Source organism: Lagenorhynchus albirostris, chromosome 11, assembly GCF_949774975.1.
Source record: "Lagenorhynchus albirostris chromosome 11, mLagAlb1.1, whole genome shotgun sequence".
NCBI classification, from domain to species: Eukaryota; Metazoa; Chordata; class Mammalia; order Artiodactyla; family Delphinidae; genus Lagenorhynchus; species Lagenorhynchus albirostris.
This window is the reverse complement of record NC_083105.1, coordinates 51,632,337-51,656,246: the sequence shown is the minus strand read 5'-3', so window position 1 is coordinate 51,656,246 and position 23,910 is coordinate 51,632,337. Positions and strand designations below refer to the sequence as shown.

Below are 23,910 nucleotides of genomic sequence, written 5' to 3'. Positions count from 1 at the left end.
TTCCCTGTGCTATACAGTAGGTCCCTATTAGTTATCTATTTTATATATAGTAGTGTATATATGTCAATCCCAATCTTCCAATTTATCCCCCCACCTTACCCCCTTGGTAACCATAAGTTTATTTTCTGTATCAGTGACTCTGTTTCTGTTTTGTAAATAAGTTCGTTTGTACCATTTTTTTAGATTCCACATATAAGCGCTATCACATGCTATTTGTCTTTCTCTGTTGGTTATCTATTTTAAATATAGCAGTGTGTACATGTCAATCCCAAACTCCCAGTCTATACCTCCCCCCACCCTTCACCCACTGGTAACCATAAGTTTGTTCTCTAAGTCTGGGAGTCTGTTTCTGTTTTGTAAATAAGCTCAGTTGTATCATTGTTTTTAGATTCCACATATAAGCGATATCATATCTTTGTCTGACTTACTTCACTCAGTATGACAACCTCTAGGTCCATCCATGTAGCTGCAAATGATGTTATTTCATTCTTTTTTATGGCTGAGTAATGTTCCACTCTGTGTGTGTGTGTGTGTGTGTGTGTGTGTGTGTGTGTGTGTGTGTGTGTACACACACACATCTTCTTTATCCATTCATCTGTTGATGGACATTTAGGTTGTTTCCATGTCTTGGCTATTGTATTGATAAATAGTGCTGTTAAGAATGTGCACATATCTTTTTGAACTATGATTTTCTCCAGATATATGCCCAGGAGTGGGATTGCTGAATCATATGGTAACTCCATTTTTAGTTTTTTAAGGTTTTCCATAGTGGCTGCACCAATTTATTGAATACATTCCCAACTGGTAGCACTTTTATTTGCAACATTTTCACACCTTTCGAAAGTCTTCACTAAGGGATATTTAACACATCCTAGTTAGAAAAGACTTTTTGAAAGAAATGACAACTAAGCTGGGAGCTGACATAAATAGGAGTGCTGCAGGCTCTGACAACAGAGCGTAGTGTGACATGGCTGGAGTAGAGAAAGAACTGGGAGGGAGAGATGAGGCTGGAGAGCTAGGACAGAGTCAGGGAAAGAATATCTTCTGTTATTTTGTGATACTGCAAAGTTTTAACTTCCACTCAATTGCAACCAACTTTATTTTCATAAAATAACACATGCAAAGACCACTCCATACAACACTCAGAAAACTAAAGCAGCACCTTTATTTTATACACACAAACAGTATAAAATGTTTATGTAAGAGCTGTGTTTGTTTACAATATATTATATTGCTTCAAGCCAATGCCAAAAGTTCATACATTATATTCCCTATTTTATTGTGTTTACAATATATTATATCGTTTAATGCCACTACCACAGTGTTGTTTCTTTCTCTCTTTTTTTTTTTTTTCAATACTGAATTCTCTGGAATCATGGTAAGGTCAAAATGTATTGTGAGTTTAGAAATAAGGGGAATTTAAAAAATGTGACAAATGTCTAAATACGTGACAATATAATTTGAAATGCTATAACTTCTGCACTTTTATAACTGCTTCATCCAGACCCTTGTGATTTATGCATTTTTGTTCCATTTATCTTCTCTAATGTTGCCCAGCCCCTCGACATCATGAATGCATTGTACTTTTGGAAATTATCTGCCAACTACACACTGAAAAGACAAAAATTTAACCTGAACAACTTACATAACATAAAATCAGTCCCAAAGCACTGAAACAAGAAAATCTATACCATTACGCTACAGATGTACTTAGAAAACTTAAAAGGCAGAGTAAATATCAGCTTGGTGATTTATAATGAAGCTAATAAAATTCAGGCCAGTATTCTTAACTGTAATGAACATTATTTGAACATTCAACACATGAAAGGTTAACAAAGGCTATGAACTTGGTGTAACTTAAAACGTTTCAGATGCCGGAGTTCACCAGATGTAATTGGATTCAGGTGGGTCCTGCCGTTCCTCGGCCTTTTTAAGTGAAGGCGTGTGCTGCCTGAGCCCGGCGCCTGCTGGCCTCAGGGCATGCGTGAGGCTGGCTCCGTACCCTGCAAAATTATTCACAGCTTAAAAGAAAAGAAACTACAAAAACAGGCTCTTCAGATTCATTATTAATCATTCAAATGAAATCCATTTTCCCTTTTCAACCCAGAGTGAAAGATCACAGCAATCACAAAAAGCTACCTGAATGAAGAGATGTTACAGGTTCAAGATCTCTGTTAAAAGAAACCCATTTTACTAACTCCATCAAATCTGGCTTCCACTGAATCTCTGATTCACTGTGTATTTTGGCCATGCAGATACTCTTGATGCAAACTTTGGATGAATGTGATTGAATGGAAGGATGTTCTCCACCCAAGAGTTGGTAAGGATCTAGCACTGAGGTCTCAATAGCAGGGATGCTTCTGCAGAGGACTTGGTCATTGATCCTTTCACTGCCTTGTAAAACCAGACTCCATTACGTTGATCTAGTTCAATGTAATAACCCCCATTCTTCATATAGATCACATGATTAGGCGTGGCTATTGCGTTTACACAAAGTAGGAATTTTATAAGAATTAAGGACTCCAGTACACATGTTAGAGAAAGGTTATGATTTGAACCGACTCCTTATCAATGGGGATTTGTGAGTTTCGGTGAAGGTGGGCATCTATCGATAGCATTTCCAGCTCATTATAAGTGGAGTGTAACACTGAGTTACACAACTTGAAGCCTCTTTTCTTATTACTTGTGAACTTCTGGAGATGCTTCTGGGCACTGACTCACTTCTACTGATTTCCTAAAACTGATCCAAAACAGCAATCACACTTTAAAAATCTGCCTCCATCTTCCTGTGCATTAGAGTCAAGTTTGGCATTTCATTTGTTCCTTGTGGTTTTTTCTAAAGTTTATTTTAATTAATTAACTAATTAGGCTGTGTTGGGTCTTTGTTGCTGTGCGCGGGCTTTCTCTAGTTGCGGTGAGCGGGGGCTACTCTTGGTTGCACACAGGCCTCTCATTGCGGTGGCTTCTCTTGTTGCAGAGCACGGGCTCTAGGTGCATGGGCTTCAGTAGTTGTGGCACATGGGCTCAGTAGTTGTGGCTCGCGGGCTCTAGAGCGCAGGCTCAGTAGTTGTGGCGCACGGGCTTAGTTGCTCCGCAGCACGTGGGATCTTCCCGGACCAGGGCTCAAACCCGTGTTCCCTGTACTAGCAGGCGGATTCTTAACCACTGCGCCACCAGGGACGTCCCTTCCTTGTGGTTTTTAAATGCAAGCATGGGGGGACTTCCCTGGTGGTCCAGTGGCTAAGACTCCACACTCCCAATGCAGGGGCCCGGGTTCGATCCCTGGCCAGGGAACTAGATCCCACATGCTGCAAAGAAGACCTGGTGCAGCCAAATAAATAAATAAATGCAAGCATGCCATTAAGTAACCACTGAGAACAGAATACTTTGTTCCTGAATGTGTCTCTTTGAATTGTCGGTATGTAGGCTAGTAGCTCATGGCGCGGCCAAAACAATGAGCCAACAATTCGCTGCAGTAAATCCCTACCCTGCTGCTCACCCTGCAACCCATGAAGCCCACACCTCCCTGGTGAGGGGAGCCTAAGCTGGGGAGTCTGTCTCCAGTATCCTCCTCCCAAGTAGGAAGGTCTGGGTGCCTGGGACCTCTCAGCATGTCACCCTGCTGGGGGTCGGTTCTTAGCAGAACTCTGTGCCTCAGGGCTTCCTTGTCCCCTCCCGTTAATCAACATAAACCTCATTCTTTCAGCCTGATTCTCTCAGCCAATGTACAGAATGGCTGGGTGGCCTCTCCTAGAAAACACGTTTGCATTTGAATCAAACACCAAGGCATCTTCTTGACGTGCAGTGCCTGGATCTGAAGGAGCAACAGATGACAAAAGCTTTCAGCAAGTGGGAGTGCTATTTGGTGGCTGGCAGACCTGTCAGAATTGCTCATCTAAACTACATGCATGAGGGCCCCTAACTTGCCTTCTTCCTAGAAGAGCGACCGGGTGTAACAGCAGGAACAGTGCCTCTTGTACTCCCCTCCCATCATCGTTGGCGGTCACCAGGCCCCAAATGTGAGTCCCAGAAGACCTTTGTAATTGAGTCCTGGGACGTATGGTCTCACTTCAGGTCATCCCTAGGCCCAAGGACTTCTGGAAACTTACTCTGATTTGGGGACAAACTGCACAGTTTGTATCCTGAGTTAAAGGTGGCGTAAAGAGTTTGGTTTAACTGTTTTCCAAAATGGCTCCAGAAATGGTTAGTTTTCTATAGGTCTTTTACTCCCACGAAGGTCCCCCCCACCAAGCATGTCCTAACAGGGATACCGTTCAATCATTCCCACCTCGGTAAAGGAACGCTTTTCCAGAGGAGCTCCACTTCTTGTTAAGCTATGCCCACCTGAAGCCAATTCAATCTACCATCCAGCCAATTCGGTGGGTGCAAAAGACTCAAGTCAATGGCTTAGCCTAGACCAGACACCGGTATACTTTAAAATAAACAAATAAACGTGTATACCTACACATAAATGGTATATGTACATATCAGAATAATATAATGTGAGTTATAAAATATGCACAAAAATTAGAAATTAGAGATTGAGATATATAACTATATATACATATAAAATTTATACATAAATGTAATAAAAGGATATAAAAAATGTTTTCAAACTATATTTTCCCTCAGCACCCAGCTGATCATTCCACACTCACTGGGCTACATGCATCACCCTTTGGAGACCACTGATTTAGAAAAACATCTGATGTGAAAGGGATCTGTTCAATTTGTGTACATTATTTTGGAGACACAACCTGGATGTCTGTTAATCAAGGGAGCTGTATGACTGAATGAAGCCTTTCTTTCCTCAAAGGAAAGTGGCCAGTGGGCCCATACTCAGGAGACTGAGTTCAAGCTGCAGGATGAACCTGCAGAAACTGCATTATTTATTTCCTTCACTTGCTGATTGTCTGTCCCTCCCTCTTGAACCTGGGTGCTACCAGGAAGGGCCTTTTCTGTCTGTTCACGGGTATGTCTCCAGTGCCTGGATTCATGCCTAGCATATCAATCAAAACGGAATGATTGAATTTAGCAACTTTCATTTTGTGTATAAAATAGGTCAGTGGTTTATTAGCCTATAGCTAGTTCATTTTTGGTACTCAATAAATTTGAAAAAAACACAACTCCATGATAACATCTCTCCCGTACTTCACAGACCTTTACCGTCCCACAAAAGAACCCATTTAAAGCATACCATAACCAATACAGTTTAAAGATTTTACAGAGCAGAACTCTTCATGTTCTATATGCTGACCGATCAATCCTGAATGATAAAATCAGAACCATGTAGATACCGATCTACATTTGATTTAAAATCTTACTTATTTCTATCACAGTTAACATACCGTATTACCAAATCACCACGTAGTACTAATTCAGCCTGGAAGATATTTGTGGTGTTATTTTACAGTGATGCTTTCTTTCCTCTTTATACTCTAAAGCTTAGGCTCTACAGTTTAGAGAGTACCGGGTGGGGCGGGGTGTGGCATGCAGAGAAGCACGGGGGAGAATAGGCAGTGGAGGAGAAGTTGCTTTCCTGAAAAGGAAAGCAGGGCTGAGTTAGGCTTGTCCATCCGCCTTTGGAGCCAGGAAACAGACATGCAAAAGGCTGGCTCCCCAGACGGCTCGCACTCACTTTTATTGCAGTGTCTTCCATGCCAGCCTTCCTGACATTGGCATTTGTTGGGTTCGTGGCAGGTTCCGTGTGTACCGCAGCCAGGCTCGCAGACAGCTAGAGTCAAAGGAGATAGAATGTTTCCTGAGCTTTCATTTGTCAACAGAATTACGCAGCTGCTTTTCCTGCAGTTCTTTAGAATGTGTTAGTTTTGGCTTCATCCCTTAATTTTTTTCTTTCTTTCTTTCTTTCTGAGTCAATCTCCAGCTAGAAGTCAGTTTTGGACTTTTTGAAACAGTCCTGAGAGTAATCTTAAACTAGACTTGGTGCTTCTCATTCACAATAGATGCTCAGGAGGACTTTGAAACTGCTGGGCGATGGAAGTTCATCTTCCTTAAGAAAACTCCTAAGAGTTAAAAAGTTTGGTTGTGTGTGCGAATGTGTCTAAGGTTTTTTTACGTGCATGGATTTCATACAACGTCTTTGGTCCACTTCAAGGAAACATATGTCAGTGAAGAAAGGTTAACTGTGATGCCCGAGCAACATGCAGTAGGTACAGAAGTCATGAAGAGAGAAGAGACTCCTACTAGTTTAATTACCCTGTAACACAAGATCGACTATGTGTTCGGGGTACTTACGCTTTGAACAGAGGTCTCCTTGGTAACCTTTGGAGCACTTGCATTTACTTTTGCCAATGCATTTACCTCCATTTCGACAGGGCTGCGGGCATTTGCCTGAAATAGAGAAGAATGCAAATAAGCAAGGAACTCTGTGCTTCATTCAGAGGCAATTACATTTTTTCCAGAGGAACTGCAAGGCTTTGAGAGGATCAGGCCTTTTAAGTAGCAGTTATTTCCACTTATTTCTGGTCTACCCTGGCTTTGTTACCGTTTGAGTCTCGTTTCTGGAACAAACAGGCTAGTCTTCTTACTTATGATTCTGGATACGTATCTTCTACAATGAAGATGTTCAAATGTATTTATATTACTTTAAAAAAAAAGAATAATGTTTTAACTGATTCATAAACGCTTGTAATTTAAGGTATACTAAAAATGAAGATAGGAATGACGCCCTAACTGATCTTTTCTGAGTTCTGATTTTTCTATGTCACTTTTTCTGAAAGCAGGCCTATACCTGGACATGATGACTTCTGTCTTAGCCTCGGATTCTCCAGAAAGCAGGGCCTGCGTGCAGAGTTTATTTGGGAAGTGGTCCTAGGGGTCAGGAATGGGGGGTGGGGAGAGTAAAACGGCGAAGGAGGGAAAGCCAACGCAAAAGTATAGTATGTTTGTGGGTTGGTCATCACTATGGGCAACTGGGCTCTATCCTGCAGCGTCTTTCTGAGGAGCCAGGTAGACTGACTGCACCTTCAAGGTGACTGAAGGAAGGAAGAGGGCAGCATTTATCCATCTGTACTTGTCTCCCACTGATCAAAGGTCACCCCATGGAATAACTTGCTTGCGTTCCCATTCTGTGACTGTGTGAGTGCAGATTCTATTTTTTTTTTTTAGTACTCAGGAGTCTCTGGGTGGAAAGCAAGAGAAGTGTGACACAGCTAAGGTGCAATTAGGCTATGTCTGTGCAAAATAGGTCATAGCAGTGGCTGGAGTGAAAGGCTGGCTGAGAAGGATATGAGGTGGGGCACAAAAGGGGCCTGATTCCACACCTGTGCATTTTCCTGGAATGTCTTAGATCCTAATGATACATCATTCTTTCTTTTATCTCTGTGCCAAATGAGTATTGCTAGTCTTTTCACAGATCTTTGAATCACAGGATTTTAGAGCTGGAATAGGGCCTTAGATGTAAGAATTATATAATATTCTTCTTTTCTCTTACTTTTGAAGCTATTTATTCTCCCTCTGCAATCTAGAATTTGCCATCTTAAGGGTGAAGTTTTTTTCCAGGCAAGCATTATGCTTGACAAACACAGAGTGAATCCCATATGAAAGTAATTTTGCTAAAAACACTTTCTTCTCTTTTTATTTCTCCAAAAATGACTTTCTTCATATATAAATCAACCAAAGCAGCATTTAGTCATTGTGGAGATAATAGAGACATAATATTGAGATGTTAGAATCTCTCAAGAACCTGGAATGCCATTAGACCTGTAGGTTCTTCTGATGCAGGGATGTTCTAGAAACATGTATTAAAACAATCTTAATATTAGAATGCCACCTTTTTATTGACCATTAAAAATCCAAAAGTGTACTTTTTGATAGGTTTGGATACAAATAATAGCATTTACTATTTGGTCAACATCCCAACTCTAATTTAAGGAAAGGAATACCTAATTCTGAATTTCCATTTGCATCAAAGAAACATCTGTCCCCATCATATGCACAAAATTGGATCATATCACAGTACTCTGCAATGCACTGGGTTTTTTCAAGTAAGCAAGATGTGGGACAATAACTATATGGCAGAAAAGATGGAGGAGTTATTGTGAAATACTTGGTGAGCCCAAGTTTCCCCATATTCTATGAGATGTGAACTTGGTATCCAGGGACAATGCAGAGAATGATTGATGGAGAGAATCTTTTCAGTGACTCCAAGGACCTTTTTGTTTTCTTGGCAAGAGGGAAGTGAGGACCCTTAGGATCACTGCAGCCAGGAAGGAGGACGTTCTCTCCCAGTTATCTCACCACAGAAATATGATTGCTGGTGATGGTTAGAAGGCCATTCCTAGATCAAACCTCATGGAGCCAAAACATCATGAAGAGATGATTGTTTTAAAATTACAAATTCTGTAAGTGTCTGTAACATTGACTTCCTTTTCCTGAAAATATTTTGCAACCAATCTATCCACTGGACAGTGGTAAACTGAGTCAACTTGAGCGATTACACATTTTTACCCAAATGAGACTAAATATTGCCTGAAGACAAACAGATTTGACTAATTCTAAACAATTCGAATTTTAACTCTAACCAGTGAGAACAGTGAGATAAGGTATTGACAAAGTAAAGATATTAAACTTCCTCTGCCCATCAGATTGTGAGGTAACTTAAATTTGTGACTATCCTTCACATAGAAAAAAAGATAAAAATAGTTTACAATAAGCGCCAATAACTGTCATCTCTGGGTCTTAGAATTATGAGTGATTTTTAATTATTTTATCCAATATCTGATTTTTTATGGAGAGCATTTTATACAGATACGTTTTATAATAATAAGAACCCATTAAGATATTAAGAAAACACTTATAGTACAGTATAAATAATTTGGTCTTTTTAACTGACGGCTCATTAAAGATTCTTGTAAAGTCTGTGAACCTTAACGAACAAGATAAACATAGGTACATACATCTAGATACTTCTAACCATGGTGTTATTTGTTAAACTGCAAGTATATCTCACAGCCAAGTCAGAGTGAAGTTTGAGAAGATATCAATTCTGATAGAGGCCAGGAGAAATGAAAATATAAATAGCATCAGAATACATATTTCATTAAAAAAACAGACAATAACAAGTGTTGGTAAGGATATGGAGAAATTGGAACCTTTGTACATTGCTGGTGGGAATGTAAAATGGTACAGCCACTTTGGAAAACAGTTCAGCAGTTCCTCAAAAAATTAAAGAGTTAACATGTGGTCTAGCAATTTTACTCCTAGGTATATACCCAAGAGAACTGAAAATATGTTCACACAAAAACTTGTACACAAATGTTTGTAGCAGCACTATTATTCGTTGAGTCCTAAAGTGGGAACAGCCCAAATGCCCATCAACTGATGAATGGATAAACAAAATGTGGTTGGTATATCCACACAATGCAATGTTATTTAGCAAGTAAAAGGAAGTAATGATATATGCTCCAACGTAGGTGAACCTCGAAAACGTGCTAAGTGAAAGAAGTCAGACATAAAAGGCCATATATTGGATGATTCTATTTATATGAAATGTCTAGAATAGGCAAATCTAAAGAGACAGGAAGTGGATTAGTGGATTCCAGGGGCTTGGGGAGAGGCAATGAGGAGTGACTGCCGATCGGTACAGGGTTTCTCTGGGGGATGATGACATGTTCTGGAATTAGAGAGAAGAGATGCTGCACAACTTCGTGACTGTATTCAATTATATACTTTAAAATGGTGAATTTTACGGTATGTGAGTTGTATCTCAATTTAAAGATAGGATACATAATTCAACTTTTTGTCTCTATTACACTAGAGGCACTTTTCAACTCAAGACCCATTTAAATTTTTTCCTGGTAATTTGGTTCCTGTAATAGAAACAAAAATTTTCCTAAAAGGATTTGAGTATAACTTGTGATGGGGATAATCAGGAGCTTTCAAAAGGCCCACATTTTTGGTGCAGTTAAAAAAAAAAAAAGAATAGAAAACAGTTTCTGCCAATGGAAAGGTCAAAAACCTAAGGGCATGAAACAGATATCTACATGAAGAGAAATGAACCCATGAACGAAGATTCAGAAACATGAACCAACTAAATATGCGAAGTTTGAGAGTAAGTATGGGAAGAAAAGTGAGGGGAGTGAGCTCAGAGATATCTTTATCAGGGCAGGAAGAGCAGAAACCACATCCTGACGATTAATTACATTACATGTCCTATGGAAACCGTAGAGGTACTTCGTTTGAACTCTATAAAAAACCGTCACTTCAGCTACTACTTATTAAACTACAAAAACCCACAAATAAATTAGAGGTTGAAAGTTAAAATAGGAAGTCAGTATTATTGAATTCTGAACCCAGTACAACTTCAGAAACTACGGCTGTACCAAACACAGTGGGTGTTTTATGGATACAATACAGCTGGAGGTGAAAATGCCATATTCCAGAACTTCCAGAAAGGCGGGGACACAGCCCCTTTAGCAGACGTGCTCACTCACACTCCTTTTGCGCCTTCCTGAGCGGGGCTTCGGTGTTATCTGTCTTCTGGGTCATAGAGTAATTGAGAGTGGGGCTGGCTCATTTCTGAGTTGAGCAGAGAGCTTTCAGTGATGTGACTGGGAGGTGACAGGGCCAGGGCGAGCGGTTTGGTATCCTGATTCCCAAAACAATGATTACCTACCACATTACATGTTTTTCTTTGTACCAAAGCATGACAAACATCTAGTGAAGGCATAATGTGCACTGATTTTAAGTTTATGGCTCAACTCTTTCTTTTTTTTTTTTTACATAAATACTCATGAGACACTTCCTCAATCAAGATATAGAGCATTTTGGGCACCCCATAAAGTTCCTTTGCGCCCCCCAATCACTATTCTTGTTTCTATGATCATCCATTACTTCTGCCTGTTCTTGAACTTCATAAAAATGGAATCATGCAGCATGCACTTTCTTGTGTCTAGCTTTTACTTAGCATAACGTCTGTGCAATTCATTCATGTTGTTGCATGTGCTATTAGGTTTTTGTTTGTTTTTATTGCTCTGCACCTTTTTTCCCCATCTTTTTTCTTGAGTGAGTCTATCCTTTTCTCTGAGATAAGTTACGAGGCCCCGTCTGGTTAGGAAATGTGGCAGTGAGTGCCAGAGGAGAAACTCTCTATGCCTGCAGGTAGGTGAACAAATTCCAGCTGTCCTAAAGCTCTGATCTACATTTCCAGGCTGAAACTATGGGCTCTGCACAATGATAAGGGGATAAAAATCACTAGCAAGAGACAACGCAACATGGTGAATAACTCGAACCCAGATAACTGAGTCAGAGAGCATTGGCTCTGAGTCACCTGTGCTGAGCTGTGTCACTCTTTGCCCACCTTTAGCCAAAACAGATGGCGGCTCAATCTAGTAAAAAGAAACCACTGGCCTGAGTCCTTAGACAAGGTATTCATTGTCTCTGGGCTTCAGATTCCTCATCAATAAAATGAAGGGGTTAGATGGAGCTTCTAAGTTTCCCCCCTCCCCCGAAAAAAGACAATGCAGGTCAATACTCACTTATTTCACACTGTTCCCCCTCAAGTCCTGGAGGGCAAATACACTTTCCAGGGTAGAAACAGGTCCCTCCGTTAAAGCAGGTGGCTGAGCAGTTTGCTGTTAGAATGAAAACAGGGTATTGCATTAGATAGTAGCTTAAATCTAACAACAACAACATTTCATTAAGGCTAAGTGATTCTTCTTAGGCATCTGCTACTTGCCCATTTACTTATTTAACAAAACAAGCCACTTTACACATACAGGACTTGTAAGCAATTGCTTGACCATTTGCAGATTCCAGCAATGTAACAGGATACCACACACATTACACAGGGCCCACCTCTAGGGGTTTACTTCTTAGTGAAAAAAGGCATCATGTGTTTAAAAAAAAAAAAAATTATCTTTTTTATTTTCTTATAAATATCTATGCTCTTAAAGGAGAAGAACTCTATGAACCCAAGAAAATATTTTTTAAGATGAGGGAAGAGTAAAAGGAGAAAACTTTCTTTGGAATAGATAAAAGGGAGAGAAGTCGTAAGTACTGGGATCAGACAAAGGAGAAAGCAACTTCTTTTCTGAATAAGAGGAACAGAGATGCATCTTATATAACAGGAATTTTTTAAAAATAGACTTTTTTGACATTTGCAGGAAGGAGTAATTATATTCAGGAAAAGACAGATGGTTGCCCCTTGCGGGTCCCACAGGCAGGGAAGTGGTGGCAGTATGAGCTGGAGGGATGAAGAATGTGGGTATATTATTGTGGGAGTCCAATTAACTACATTTTCCAGGTAATAATCATACCGTTTGTGATTCATACTAAACCCTCTCTCTTAGAGTCAGCTTCTGAAATTTCACTGCTCACTGGCACCTAAAATAGAGGGAGGACAGAAATGGGGACGGGGGAGAGCAAATATCTAAAAATAGACAAGTTGGCTCATTCTGTAAAGGAGATGAAAACAAGAACTCGATTCTCAGCTATTCCAGTTTTATGGCCTATTTGTTCTTGTCCTATATAAAACAGGCCAGAGTTGGCTATAGATGAACGAAAGCTGGAATAAGCTTTCAGTAAGAAAATCAGAAAGGAAATCCAAAAGTTCTAAGTGTATGCTTTCTTTGTGGAAAAGAAGTCCAACTGGAATATTCTATGAATATCATGCTTCTTAAATGATAAAGCTTTTTGTTAAAAATCAGAAGTACCTCTCAGCTTAAGGCCATGCTGTACTTGCTTTGGCAAAATCAAGCCTCCTGAGGTAGAGGGGAGCAAAAGCTTTGGGGTACAGAATTTAGGATTTAGGAAAATCAGCTCTTGGACTTCCTCTTTGCTACTTGCTGCTAGTATTGTTAGGGCTGGACAGTTTTTTTTTAATTGTGGAATGTTTCACGAATATGCATGTCATCCTTATGCAGGGGCCATGCTAACTTCTCTGTATCATTCCAATTTTAGTATATGTGCTGCTGAAGCGAGCACAAGACAGTTGTTTTTGTGAGCGTGTCCTGTTTCTCCTGGGGATAATGAGAAGAGATGAGAAAACATCAGGACCTGTGTCCACTTGGCTGGAGCCCTCTGGGCACTGTCCCGTACTAATGTGTAGAATGCAATGAACCTGGGAGTATAATCAAAAGTTACAGAATATGACAAAGCTGATTACTGAATTTGGCCACACCCTTAGTATTTGCATAATACTTTACCATCTGGACCAAGCTTCTCTACATTTCTGTTGTGCCATGATTCTTTTTTTTTTTTTTTTTTTTGGCGGTATGTGGGCCTCTCACTGTTGTGGTGTGGCCTCTCCCGTTGCGGAGCACAGGCTCCGGACACGCAGGCTCAATGGCCATGGCTCACAGGCCCAGCCGCTCCGCGGCATGTGGGATCTTCCTGGACCGGGGCATGAACCCGTGTCCCCTGCATCAGCAGGCGGACTCTCAACCACTGCGCCACCAGGGAAGCCTGTGCCATGATTCTTGACTCAGAAAATGAGCCAGAGACACCAAGTAACTTTCACTGGGGCTGAGGGTTTGCTAGGCCAGTGTTTAACTACTCAACTGTTGAAGTTTGCAACAGATGTCCCAAGAGCCAATAAAAGTTAATCTTTAGTGTTTCTTCAAATATGTAGGGCTAAGGTCTAGCTCCGTTCCAGTAATTAAACCATTTTTCAGAAGCTCTACACTCCCTCCTGGTTAATAAATGCATCTTTTTGTTGAGGGAGTAAAAAACATTAGTTTTTAATGTTCCCAGATCTCTGGGGAAACCAAGTGGAATTTCAACAGACTTTCCAAAAGAATAAAAAAAAGTTACTGGAGTCTAACAAGTAAGAAAATCTTTTCATCTGAAAGGTAAAGTATTACACATGTAGAAGAAACTGGAATACACATAGATCTTCCCCTTCAACAGGGACCATGCAGCATTTGTGACGCCCTAGCGTAAGAAAAACATTACAATTGACAGTCCACTGTGCAGATACACCAATAACAGCCTCATCTACTCAAAAACGGTCTTTCTAAACCTGATAATACATTCATTCTTCATCCAAATCTCTGAAGGATTTGCTCTATTTCCTAATAGTTTTGAGATAATATGAGTTTAATTCTGCTTCAAGAATGAACTTCTGCCCAGGTTTGAAGTAGCAGAGATGCTGAAGGCTACATTCAGACAAATGCAAAGAAGCTTCACAAGAAAGAGTTTTATTCACTGGCTGTTATTATGAGTGTCATTAGTGCTTAATCTTTATGAACATAAAATTTTAAAATTATTTTCACTCCAATGCTATAGTTTTAGAAGATCACTTACAACTAAAAGGTAGAGATGCTCTCACCCGTGATCTCATTTAGCATAGAGGTAGGGGGACCAGGGGTCAATGGCTTAATTTCCAGTTTAGAGTTGGGAAAAGCATCGCCCACAGAGATGAGGTTCTCTGCCCAGAAGCAGTCACTGGTAGAGGAACTAAGATGTGACACAGGTAGCTTGAGTGGCAACATGGTACAGTGGAGGGTGTGAATTTCGGCCAAGCTTCTCAAGCTCTATAAACCTCATTTTGCTTAGCTGAGATTGAGATGGATGATGCGTTACATATCTCAAAAGATTGTTGAGAGTAAAGTTAGGTAATTGTATGAAGGTACTTTGTATATCATAAAATAACAGACAACCATAAATGACTATTCTGACTCATATTAAGGGCTCTTTCCTTTAGCTTTTCCTTCTTTTTTTAAAAGCTGCTCAATCTTAACTGGTGCTATCTGCATTATCACTAAAGAGACACTTCTCTAAAATAACACATCATTTTATTTTGAGGCCAGTAGTTATTTAAAAGAAACAGTGCCCTACTCATGCAATTAGCATTTTGGACACGAGGATAATTTCATTAAATACATACGCTTTAAGGATATAATTTAATTTTTTTCCATAAAAGATGTGAACTGGGCAAAATAGATAGGTGTCCTGTAAAGAGTATGAATCATTCGGTACTATTTTAGAGCCACATTTGAATCTACTTTTGGAGAGTAAAATCTGGCTATGATGCAGCATCATAGGAAGGAGGGTCCTGCTCTCTCAGGGATGTGATATGTGAGCACAGAATTAAATTGGGGATCAGTGAACTTCTAGGTCAGGCAATTTGGAAAAGACTGTTTGATTTCAGTCTTTGAAGCTCACCCATAAAACTAATTTGGGACATACCAAAACCCCAATGGGGAAGGAGAAGTTAATTGTTAATTGTTCGCAAAAATCCATGCTCCCCTCCCATGAAGTTGTCATTGAGAGATGGTTGTCCAACCAGGGATGACATTTCTCCTGCCTGCATCCAGGTAGGATCATGGAGCTAATTCCATGTGTTGAAGTTTTGTAGGTCACTTCTGAGCTTTTGTTTTGTTTTGTTTTTTGTTTGTTTTTTAAGCAGTACCTACTCCAGTCTGTCTTTCTCTGCTTATTGGCTGGATCTGGAGAGCTCCAAAGCTCTAGGCAGAACCACTGATGGAGGGCACCTGGGACCCTAAATCACTGCATGGAGAAGAACTGCCCTGCCCACTGACCAAGTATTGCTGCCCTGGAGCATTCTGTGAGCAAATGTAAACTTGTACTGTGTTAAGCTACAATAAAATTTGGGGTTAAAGCTACAGCAGCCAACTGAGCCGGCGCAGCACAACTACTAGCCCGCGCGTGCCTAGAGCCCATGCTCCACAACAAGACGAGCCACTGCAATGAGAAGCCTGCACACAGCAACGAAGAGAGCCCCCGCTCGCCACAACTAGAGAAAGCCTGTGCACAGCAATGAAGACACAATGCAGCAATAAATAAATTTACATTAAAAAAAACAACAACAAGAAAGTTATAGCAGCTGGTGAAGTGATACATCCTATTTACAGAGCTGTTATGAAGAGTGATGATATAGTAAATATACATCTTTTAATCAAACATTTAAAAAGTAAAAAGAACCTTGTTCTTAGAAAGTTACCTTTATCACAATTGACTCCATAGAATCCAGGTGGACAGATGCAGAAACCGGGAGTAACACAAAGCCCGCCGTTCATGCATCGTGGTGTACAAAGTGCTAATGGGGAGAGAGAATTCTGATTAAGACCAAATAGGGTTTTGCGAGCAGGACCATTTTGGAAATGTCAATAATACAACAGGTCTGTATTTTCACGCTTTGTAGTTGACATTAGTCACTCTTTAGAGATACAAGTTTGCTATATTAAAAATTATTTTTATGCAGTAAATAAGGCTATTTTTCAACCAATTTCATAGAAGAGAATTAAAATTTGCCCAGAATCATTATGTTAACTAAGATGTGGTCTTCTTAAGACTGTAAATATTTTTTCTTGCCTTATTTCCTCAGTCTTCCAATTTCAAAATCAGTGCAGATGAAGGTCAGGATAAGATGGCGGAGTAGGACCTTGACCTCACCTTCTCTCACGAGCACACCAAAATCACAACTAAGTGCTAAACAATCATTGATAAAAAGACTGGAACCTACCAAAAAAGATATTCTACATCCAGAGACATAAAGAAGAAACCACAACGAGACAGTAGTAAGAGCACACTCGTGATATAATCAAATCCCGTAGCCCTCAGATGCGTGACCCATAAACAAGAATAGTTATATTGCAGAAGTTCTCCCACAGGAGTGAGAGTTCTGAGTCCCACATCAGGCTCCCCAGCCTGGAGGTCTGACATTGGGAAGAGGAACCCCTAGAGCAGTTGGTTTTGAAGGCCAGCGGGGCTTGAATGCAGGAGCTCCACAGGACTGGGGGAAACAGACACTCCACTCTGGGAGGGTGTACACCAGGTCTTGTGTAACTGGGACCCAGGGCAAAAGTAATGACTTCATAGGAGCCTGGGCCAGACTCATCTAGTTTTGAAGGGTCTCCAGGGGTGGGGGGCAGCTGTGGCTCACTCTGGGGACAAGGACACTGGTGGCAGAGGTATCGGAGAGAATTCATTGGTATGAGCTCTCCTGGAGGCCGACACTTTGCCACCAAGACCTGGCCCCACCCAATGGCCTGTAGGCTCCAGTGCTGGGACACCTCAGGCCAAACAACGAACAGGGTAGGAACACAGTCCCACCCATCAGCAGACAGGCTGCCTAAAGACTTCCTGAGCCCACAGCCACCTCTAGACATACCCCTTAACATGGCCCTCCCCAACAGAGGGCCAAGACCCAGCTGCACTCACCAGTGAGCTTCCCACCAGGAAGCCTACACAAGCCTCTAGACCAGCCTCACCCACCAGGGGGCAGACACCAGAAGCAAGAATACTATGATCCAGCAGGCTGCAGAACTGAGTCCACAAACACAGGTCAGAATCTACCAGCTGGTCCCTGGCCCCTGGGCAATGAGAGGGGAGTGTACTTCTGGGACACACAGGACATCCCCTACAGAGGGCCATTTCTCCAAGGTCAAGAAACATAACTAACCTACCACATACATAAAAATTCAAATAGAAGTTTAGACAAAATGTGATGGCAAAAGAATATATTCCAGACAAAAGAACAAGATATAACCCCAGAAGACCAACTAAGTGGAGATAGGCAATCTACCCAAGAAAGAGTTCAGAGTAATGATCGTAAAGATGATCCAAGAACTCAGGAAAACAATGGATGCACAGAGCAAGAAGTTACAAGAGTTTTTAACAAAGAGTTCAAAAATACAAAAAAAACCCACACAGTTGAAGAATACAATAATTGAAATGAAAAAATACACTAGAAAGAATCAACAGCAGAATGAATGAGGCAGAAGAATGTACAAGTAAGCTGGAAGACAGAGTGGTGGAAATCACTGCTGTGGAACAGAATAAAGAAAAAAGAATGAAAAGAAATGAGGACAGTTTAAGAGACCTCTGGGACAATACGAAATGCACCAGTATTTGCATTATATGGGTCCCAGAAGGAGAAAAGAGAGAGAAAAGGCCTGAGAAAATATTTGAAGAGATAATAGCTGAAAAATTCCCCAACATGGGAAAGGAAGCAGTCACACAACTCCAGAAAGTGCAGAGAGATCCATACAGGATTAAACCAAGGAGGAACACACCAAGACATCTACTAATCAAATGGACAAAAATTAAAGATAAAGATAAAATATTAAAAGCAACAAGGGAAAAGTGATAAATAACAAAGAAGGGAATCCCCATAAGGTTATCAACTGATTTTTCAGCAGAAATTCTGCAGGCCAGAAGAAAGTAGCATGGTATATTTAAAGTGATGAAAGGGAAAAACCTACAACCAAGAATACTCTACCTAGCAAGGCTCTCATTCAGATTTGATGGAGAAATTAAAAGCTTTACAGACAAGCAAAACCTAAAAGAATTCAGCAGCACCAAATTAGCTTTACAACAAATGCTAAAGGAACTTCTCTAGGTGGAAAAGAAAAGGCCACAACTAGAAATAAGAAAATTATGAAATGGGAAAGATAACAGTAAAGGCAAACATACAGTAAAGGTAGGAAATCATCTGCACACAAATACAATATCAAAACCAGCAATCGTGAGAACAGGAGAGTACAAATGCAGGATATTAGAAATGCATTTGAAATTAAGAGATCAGTAACTTAAAACAACGGTGTATATGTATAGACTGATATATCATGGTAAAACCTCATGGTAACTGCAAACCAAAAATCTATAATATATATACACACAAAAAAGAAAAAGGAATCCAAACACAACACTGAAGATAGTCATCAAATCACAAGAGAAGAGAACAAAAGAGGAAAGGAAGAAAAAAGACCTACAAAAACAAATCCAAAACAGTTAACAAAATGGCAATAGGAACATACATATTGATAATTACCTTAAGTGTAAATAGATTAAATGCTCCAACCAAAAGACACAGACTGGCTAAATGGATACAAAAACAAGACCTGTGTATATGCTGTCTATAAAAGACCCACTTCAGATCTAGAAACACATACAGACTGAAAGTGAGGAGATGGAAAAAGGTATTGCATGCAAATGGAAATCAAAAGAAAGCTGGAGTAGCAATACTCATATTAGACAAAATAGACTTTAAAATCAAGACTGTTGCAAGAGATAAAGAAGGACACTATATAATGAGCAAGGGATCAATCCAAGAAGAAGATAATAACAATTGTAAATATATATGCACCCAACATAAGAGCACCTCAATAATAAGGCAAACGTTAACAGACATAAATGGAGAAATTGATAGTAACACAATAATAGTGGGGGATTTTAACACCCCACTTACATCAATGGACAGATCATCCAGACAGAAAATCAATAAGGAACACAGGTCTCAAATGACACATTAGACCAGATGGACTTAATTGATATTTATAAAGCATTCCATCTGAAAGCCTCAGGATACACATTCTTTTCAAGTACACATGAACATTCTCCAGGATAGATCACATACTGGGTCACAAATCAAGCCTCAGTAAATATAAGAAAATCGAAATCATATCAAGCATCTTTTCTGACCACAATGCATGAGATTAGAAATCAACTAAAAGAAGAAAACTGCAAAAAAACACATGCTATTAAATAACCAATAGATCCCTGAAAAAATCAAAGAGGAAATCAAAAAATACCTAGAGACAAATGAAAATGGAAACACGATGATCCAAATGCTATGGGATGCAGCAAAAGCAGCTCTAAGAGTGAAGTTTATAATGATACAAGCTTACCTCAGGAAACAAGAAAAATCTCAAATAAACAACCTAACATTACACCTAAAGCAACTAGAGAAAGAAGAACAAATAAAACCCAAAGTTAGTAGAAGGAAAGAAATCATAAAGATCAGAGCAGAAATAATGAAATAGAGACAAAGAAAACAATAAAAAAAAAAAACTAAAAGCTGGTTCTTTGAAAAGATGAATATAATTGATAAGCCTTTAGCCAGACTCATCAAGAAAAAAAGGGAGGGGGCCCAAATCAATAAAATTAGAAATGAAAAAGGAGAAGTTACAACTGACACCGCAAATACAAAGGACCATAAGAGACTAAGCAACTATATGCCAATAAAATGGACAGGCTAGAAGACATGGACAAATTCTTAGAAAGGTACAATCTCCCAAGATTGAACCAAGAAGAAACAGAAAATATGAACAGACCAATTAACAGTACTGAAATTGAATCTGTGATGCAAAAGCTCCAAACAAGCAAAAGTCCAGGACCAGACGGCTTCGCAGGTGAATTCTAACAAACATTTAGAGAAGAGTTAACACCTATCCTTCTGAAGCTATTCCAAAAAATTACAGAGGAAAGGATCACTCCAAAACTCATTCTATGTGCCCACCATCACCCTGATACCAAAACCAGACAAAGATACCACACACACAAAAAAAATTAGAGGCCAATATCACTGATGAACATAGACGCTAAAATCCTCAACAAAATACAAGCAAACTGAATCCAACAATACATTAAAAGGATCATACCCAGCGATCAAGTGGGATTTATCCCAGTCATGCAAGGGTTTTTCAATATCTGAAAATCAATCTGTGTGGTACACCACATTAACAAATTGAAGAATAACAAGCACATGATCATCTCAGTAGATGCAGAAAAAGCTTTTGATAAAATTCAACATCCATTTATTATAAAAACTGTCCAGAAAGTGGGCATAGAAGGAACATACCTCAACATAATACAAGCCATATATGACAAATGCACAACTAACATCATACTCAACAGTGCAAAGCTGAAAGCATTTCCTCTAAGATCAGGAAGAAGACAAGGATGTGTATTCTTGCCACTTTTATTCAACATAGTTTTGGAAGTCCTAACCACAGCAATCAGAGAAGAAAAAGAAATAAAAGGGATCCAAATTGGAAAAGAAGTAGTAAAACTGTCACTGTTTGCAGATGACATGATGCTATATATAGAAAATCCTCAAGACGCTACCAGAAAACTACTCAGCTCATCAATGAATTCAGTAAATTTACAGGATACAAAATTAATACACAGAAATCTGTTGCATTTCTATACACTAACAACGAAAGATCAGAAAGAGAAGTTAAGGAAATTAAGGAAACAATCCTACTTACCATCACATCAAAAGGAATGAAATACCTAGTAATTAACCTACCTAAGGAGGCAGAAGACCTGTACTCTGAAAACTATAAGATGCTGATGAAAGAAACTGAAGATGACCCAAACAGATGGAAAGATGTACTGTGTTCTTGGGTTGGAAGAATCAATATTGTTAAAATGACCATACTACCCAAGGCAATCTACAAATTCAATGTCATCCCTATCAAATCACGAATGGCATTTTTCACAGAACTAGAGCAAAAATTTTAAAATATGTATGGAAACACAAAAAATCCCGAATAGCCAAAGCAATCTTGAGAAAGAAAAATGGAGCTGGAGGAATCAGGTTCCCTGACTTCAGACTATATTACAAACCTACAGTAATCAAAACAGTATGGTACTGGCACAAAAACAGACACATAGATCAATGGAACAGGATGGAAAGCCCAGAAATAAATCCATGTACCTATGGTCAATTCATCTCTGACAAGGGAGGAAATACTATACAATGGAGAAAAGACTGTCTCTTCAATAAGTGGTGCTGGGAAAACTGGACAGCTTCATGTAAAAGAATGAAATTAGAACATTCTCTAACACCATACACCAAAAACGCTCAAAATGTTATAAAGACCTAAATGTAAGACCAGATACTATAATACTCATAGAGGAAGACATAGGCAGAACACTCTTTGAGATAAATTGCAGCAATATCTTTTTATATCCATCCCCTAGAGTAATGGAAATTAAAAAATAAACAAATGGGACCTAATTAAACTTAAAAGCTTTTGCACAGCAAAGGAACCCATAAACAAGAAGAAAAGACAACCCTCAGAATGGGAGAAAATATTTGCAAACAAAGCAACTGACAAAGGATTAATCTCCAAAATATACAAGCAGCTCATGCAGCTCAATAACAAAAAAACAAACAACCCAACCAAAAAATGGGCAGAAGACCTAAATAGACATTTCTCCAAAGAAGACATACAGATGGCCAAGAGGCACATAAAAGCTACTCAACATCACTAATTATTAGAGAAATGCAAATCAGAACTACAATGAGGTACCACCTCACACTGGTCAGAATGGCCATCATCAAAAATTCTACAAATAATAAATGCCGGAGAGGGTGTGGAGAAAAAGGAACCCTCCTACACTGTTGGTGGGAATGTAAATTGCACCAATGTTCATTGCAGCACTATTTACAATAGCCAAGACATGGAAGTAACTTAAATGTGCATCGACAGATGAATGGATAAAGAAGATGTGAGACAGATACACACACACACACACACACACACACACACACACACACAAATACAATGGAATATTAGCCATAAAAGAATAAAATAATGCCATTTGTAGCAACATGGATGGACCTAGGGATAATCATACTAAATGAAGTGAGCTAGACAGACAAATATCATATGATACCACTTATATTTGGAATCTAAAAAAAAAAGATACAAATGAACTTATATACAAAACAGAAAAAGACCCATAGGCATAGAAAGCAAACTTATGGTTACCAAAGGAGAAAGGGAAGGTGGGGGAGGGATAAATTAGGAGGTTGGGATTAACAGATACACACACTACTAGATAACCAAGGACCTACTGTATAGCACAGAGAACTATACTCAATATTTTGTAATAACCTATATGGGAAAAGAATCTGAAAACTATATATATATATATATATATATATAACTGAATGACTTTGTTGTACACCTGAAACTAACAATGCTGTAAACCAACTATATTTCAATTAAGAAAATAAAGAAAAAAGTCAATGCAGACAAGAAAAAAATCTATTTTTTGAAGATGAAAAATATTTTGCTTACTCTGGTCAAATAAGCTCAGTATATGTGAGCTTGTGGTTTAGACACATTTGTGGTTAATAAACGTTTTCATGTTCATCTCTTTTTTCATATAGCTTTCTTAGTAGTAATTTCACGAAAATATATATATTTACTACACAAATGATTTTCATCCTTTTTTTTTTTTTTTTTTTTTTGCCTAGAGCACCTTCCTAACTCAGGTGTAGACTTAATTGTGAAACAAGCTACTTTTAATTGGAGTAGATACTTTCAAATCACTTATAATACTAGCTTTTTAAAACCAATTTTAGTGGAGGGAAAAAAACTCAAAACTTTCATAAGATTATGCTAAAGCATAGTATATATAATAGTGAATTGCGGAGGGGGGTGGAAGAGAGTGAAAGTGGCCACAAAGAATGTTGACATTGTGTCAGTTTTCTGCTCCCGTCACCACATACTGGATTTAACAGAAAACCACTCCTAGAAGAATACTTTCCAATAGCTTTGCTGTGGCTTTTTAAGACTGCACAAATCCTTATAATGTGACCAGAAAAATAATTTCAGGTGATGTGTTAAAAATACACGTGGGGCTCCTGTGTAACACCCATTTCATTAGGAAGCAAGCAGGGAAGCTGGCTGTCTCTCTTCTTACCTTTCTCACAGTGAGGTCCATAGAATCCGTCAGGACACTGGCAGACCCGTCTTTCATTACAAAAGCCTCCATTTCGGCACCCTCCTGGGCACTCAGCTTCATCAAAGAGAAACAAGGTTTATACAGACAGCTTTCAAATCATGTTGAGTGAATTACAGGGGCATGAAGAGGCTAACGGTCACTTTTTCCCCAGCACACCAATTATCATAATTTATCGAATACCAGTACTTCCACTTCATTCTCTCTACACTGCCTGTACTTTCACTAAGTCTTCACGAAAGTAAGATACTGCCTCTCAATCCTACTTCCAACAGTAGGGAGCTCGTGGAAGAAGGCAAAGCGAGCTTATGTTCTGCCTTCCTCCCACCCATCAATCTACTGCATTTCCTTAAATTCACATTGAAACAGAATGATGGATATTGCCCTCAGTATTCATTTTCAGAGGGGGGAATGACCTTTTGGTACATCTTTAGGGCACCGAAA

The 23,910-nt window shown here is 39.3% G+C and overlaps 1 protein-coding gene and 1 non-coding gene across 2 annotated transcripts in view; both read right to left on the bottom strand.

The window, feature by feature from the left end:
* Nucleotides 1-1,200: 1,200 nt before the first annotated feature.
* WIF1 (WNT inhibitory factor 1) overlaps nt 1,201-23,910 on the bottom strand; it is an 86,697-nt gene continuing 63,987 nt past the window's right edge. Inside the window, exons 5-10 of the mRNA XM_060165548.1 lie at nt 23,428-23,523; nt 15,926-16,021; nt 11,499-11,594; nt 6,256-6,351; nt 5,639-5,734; nt 1,201-2,003 (exon numbers count right to left, since the gene is read on the bottom strand). Coding sequence (XP_060021531.1) covers nt 1,882-2,003; nt 5,639-5,734; nt 6,256-6,351; nt 11,499-11,594; nt 15,926-16,021; nt 23,428-23,523 — 602 coding nt within the window. The 3' untranslated portion in view covers nt 1,201-1,881. The remainder of the gene's footprint in view (nt 2,004-5,638; nt 5,735-6,255; nt 6,352-11,498; nt 11,595-15,925; nt 16,022-23,427; nt 23,524-23,910) is intronic.
* LOC132530163 (U6 spliceosomal RNA) lies at nt 12,840-12,945 on the bottom strand. Its single transcript, XR_009543717.1, has one exon. It is a non-coding gene; the product is annotated as a U6 spliceosomal RNA (small nuclear RNA).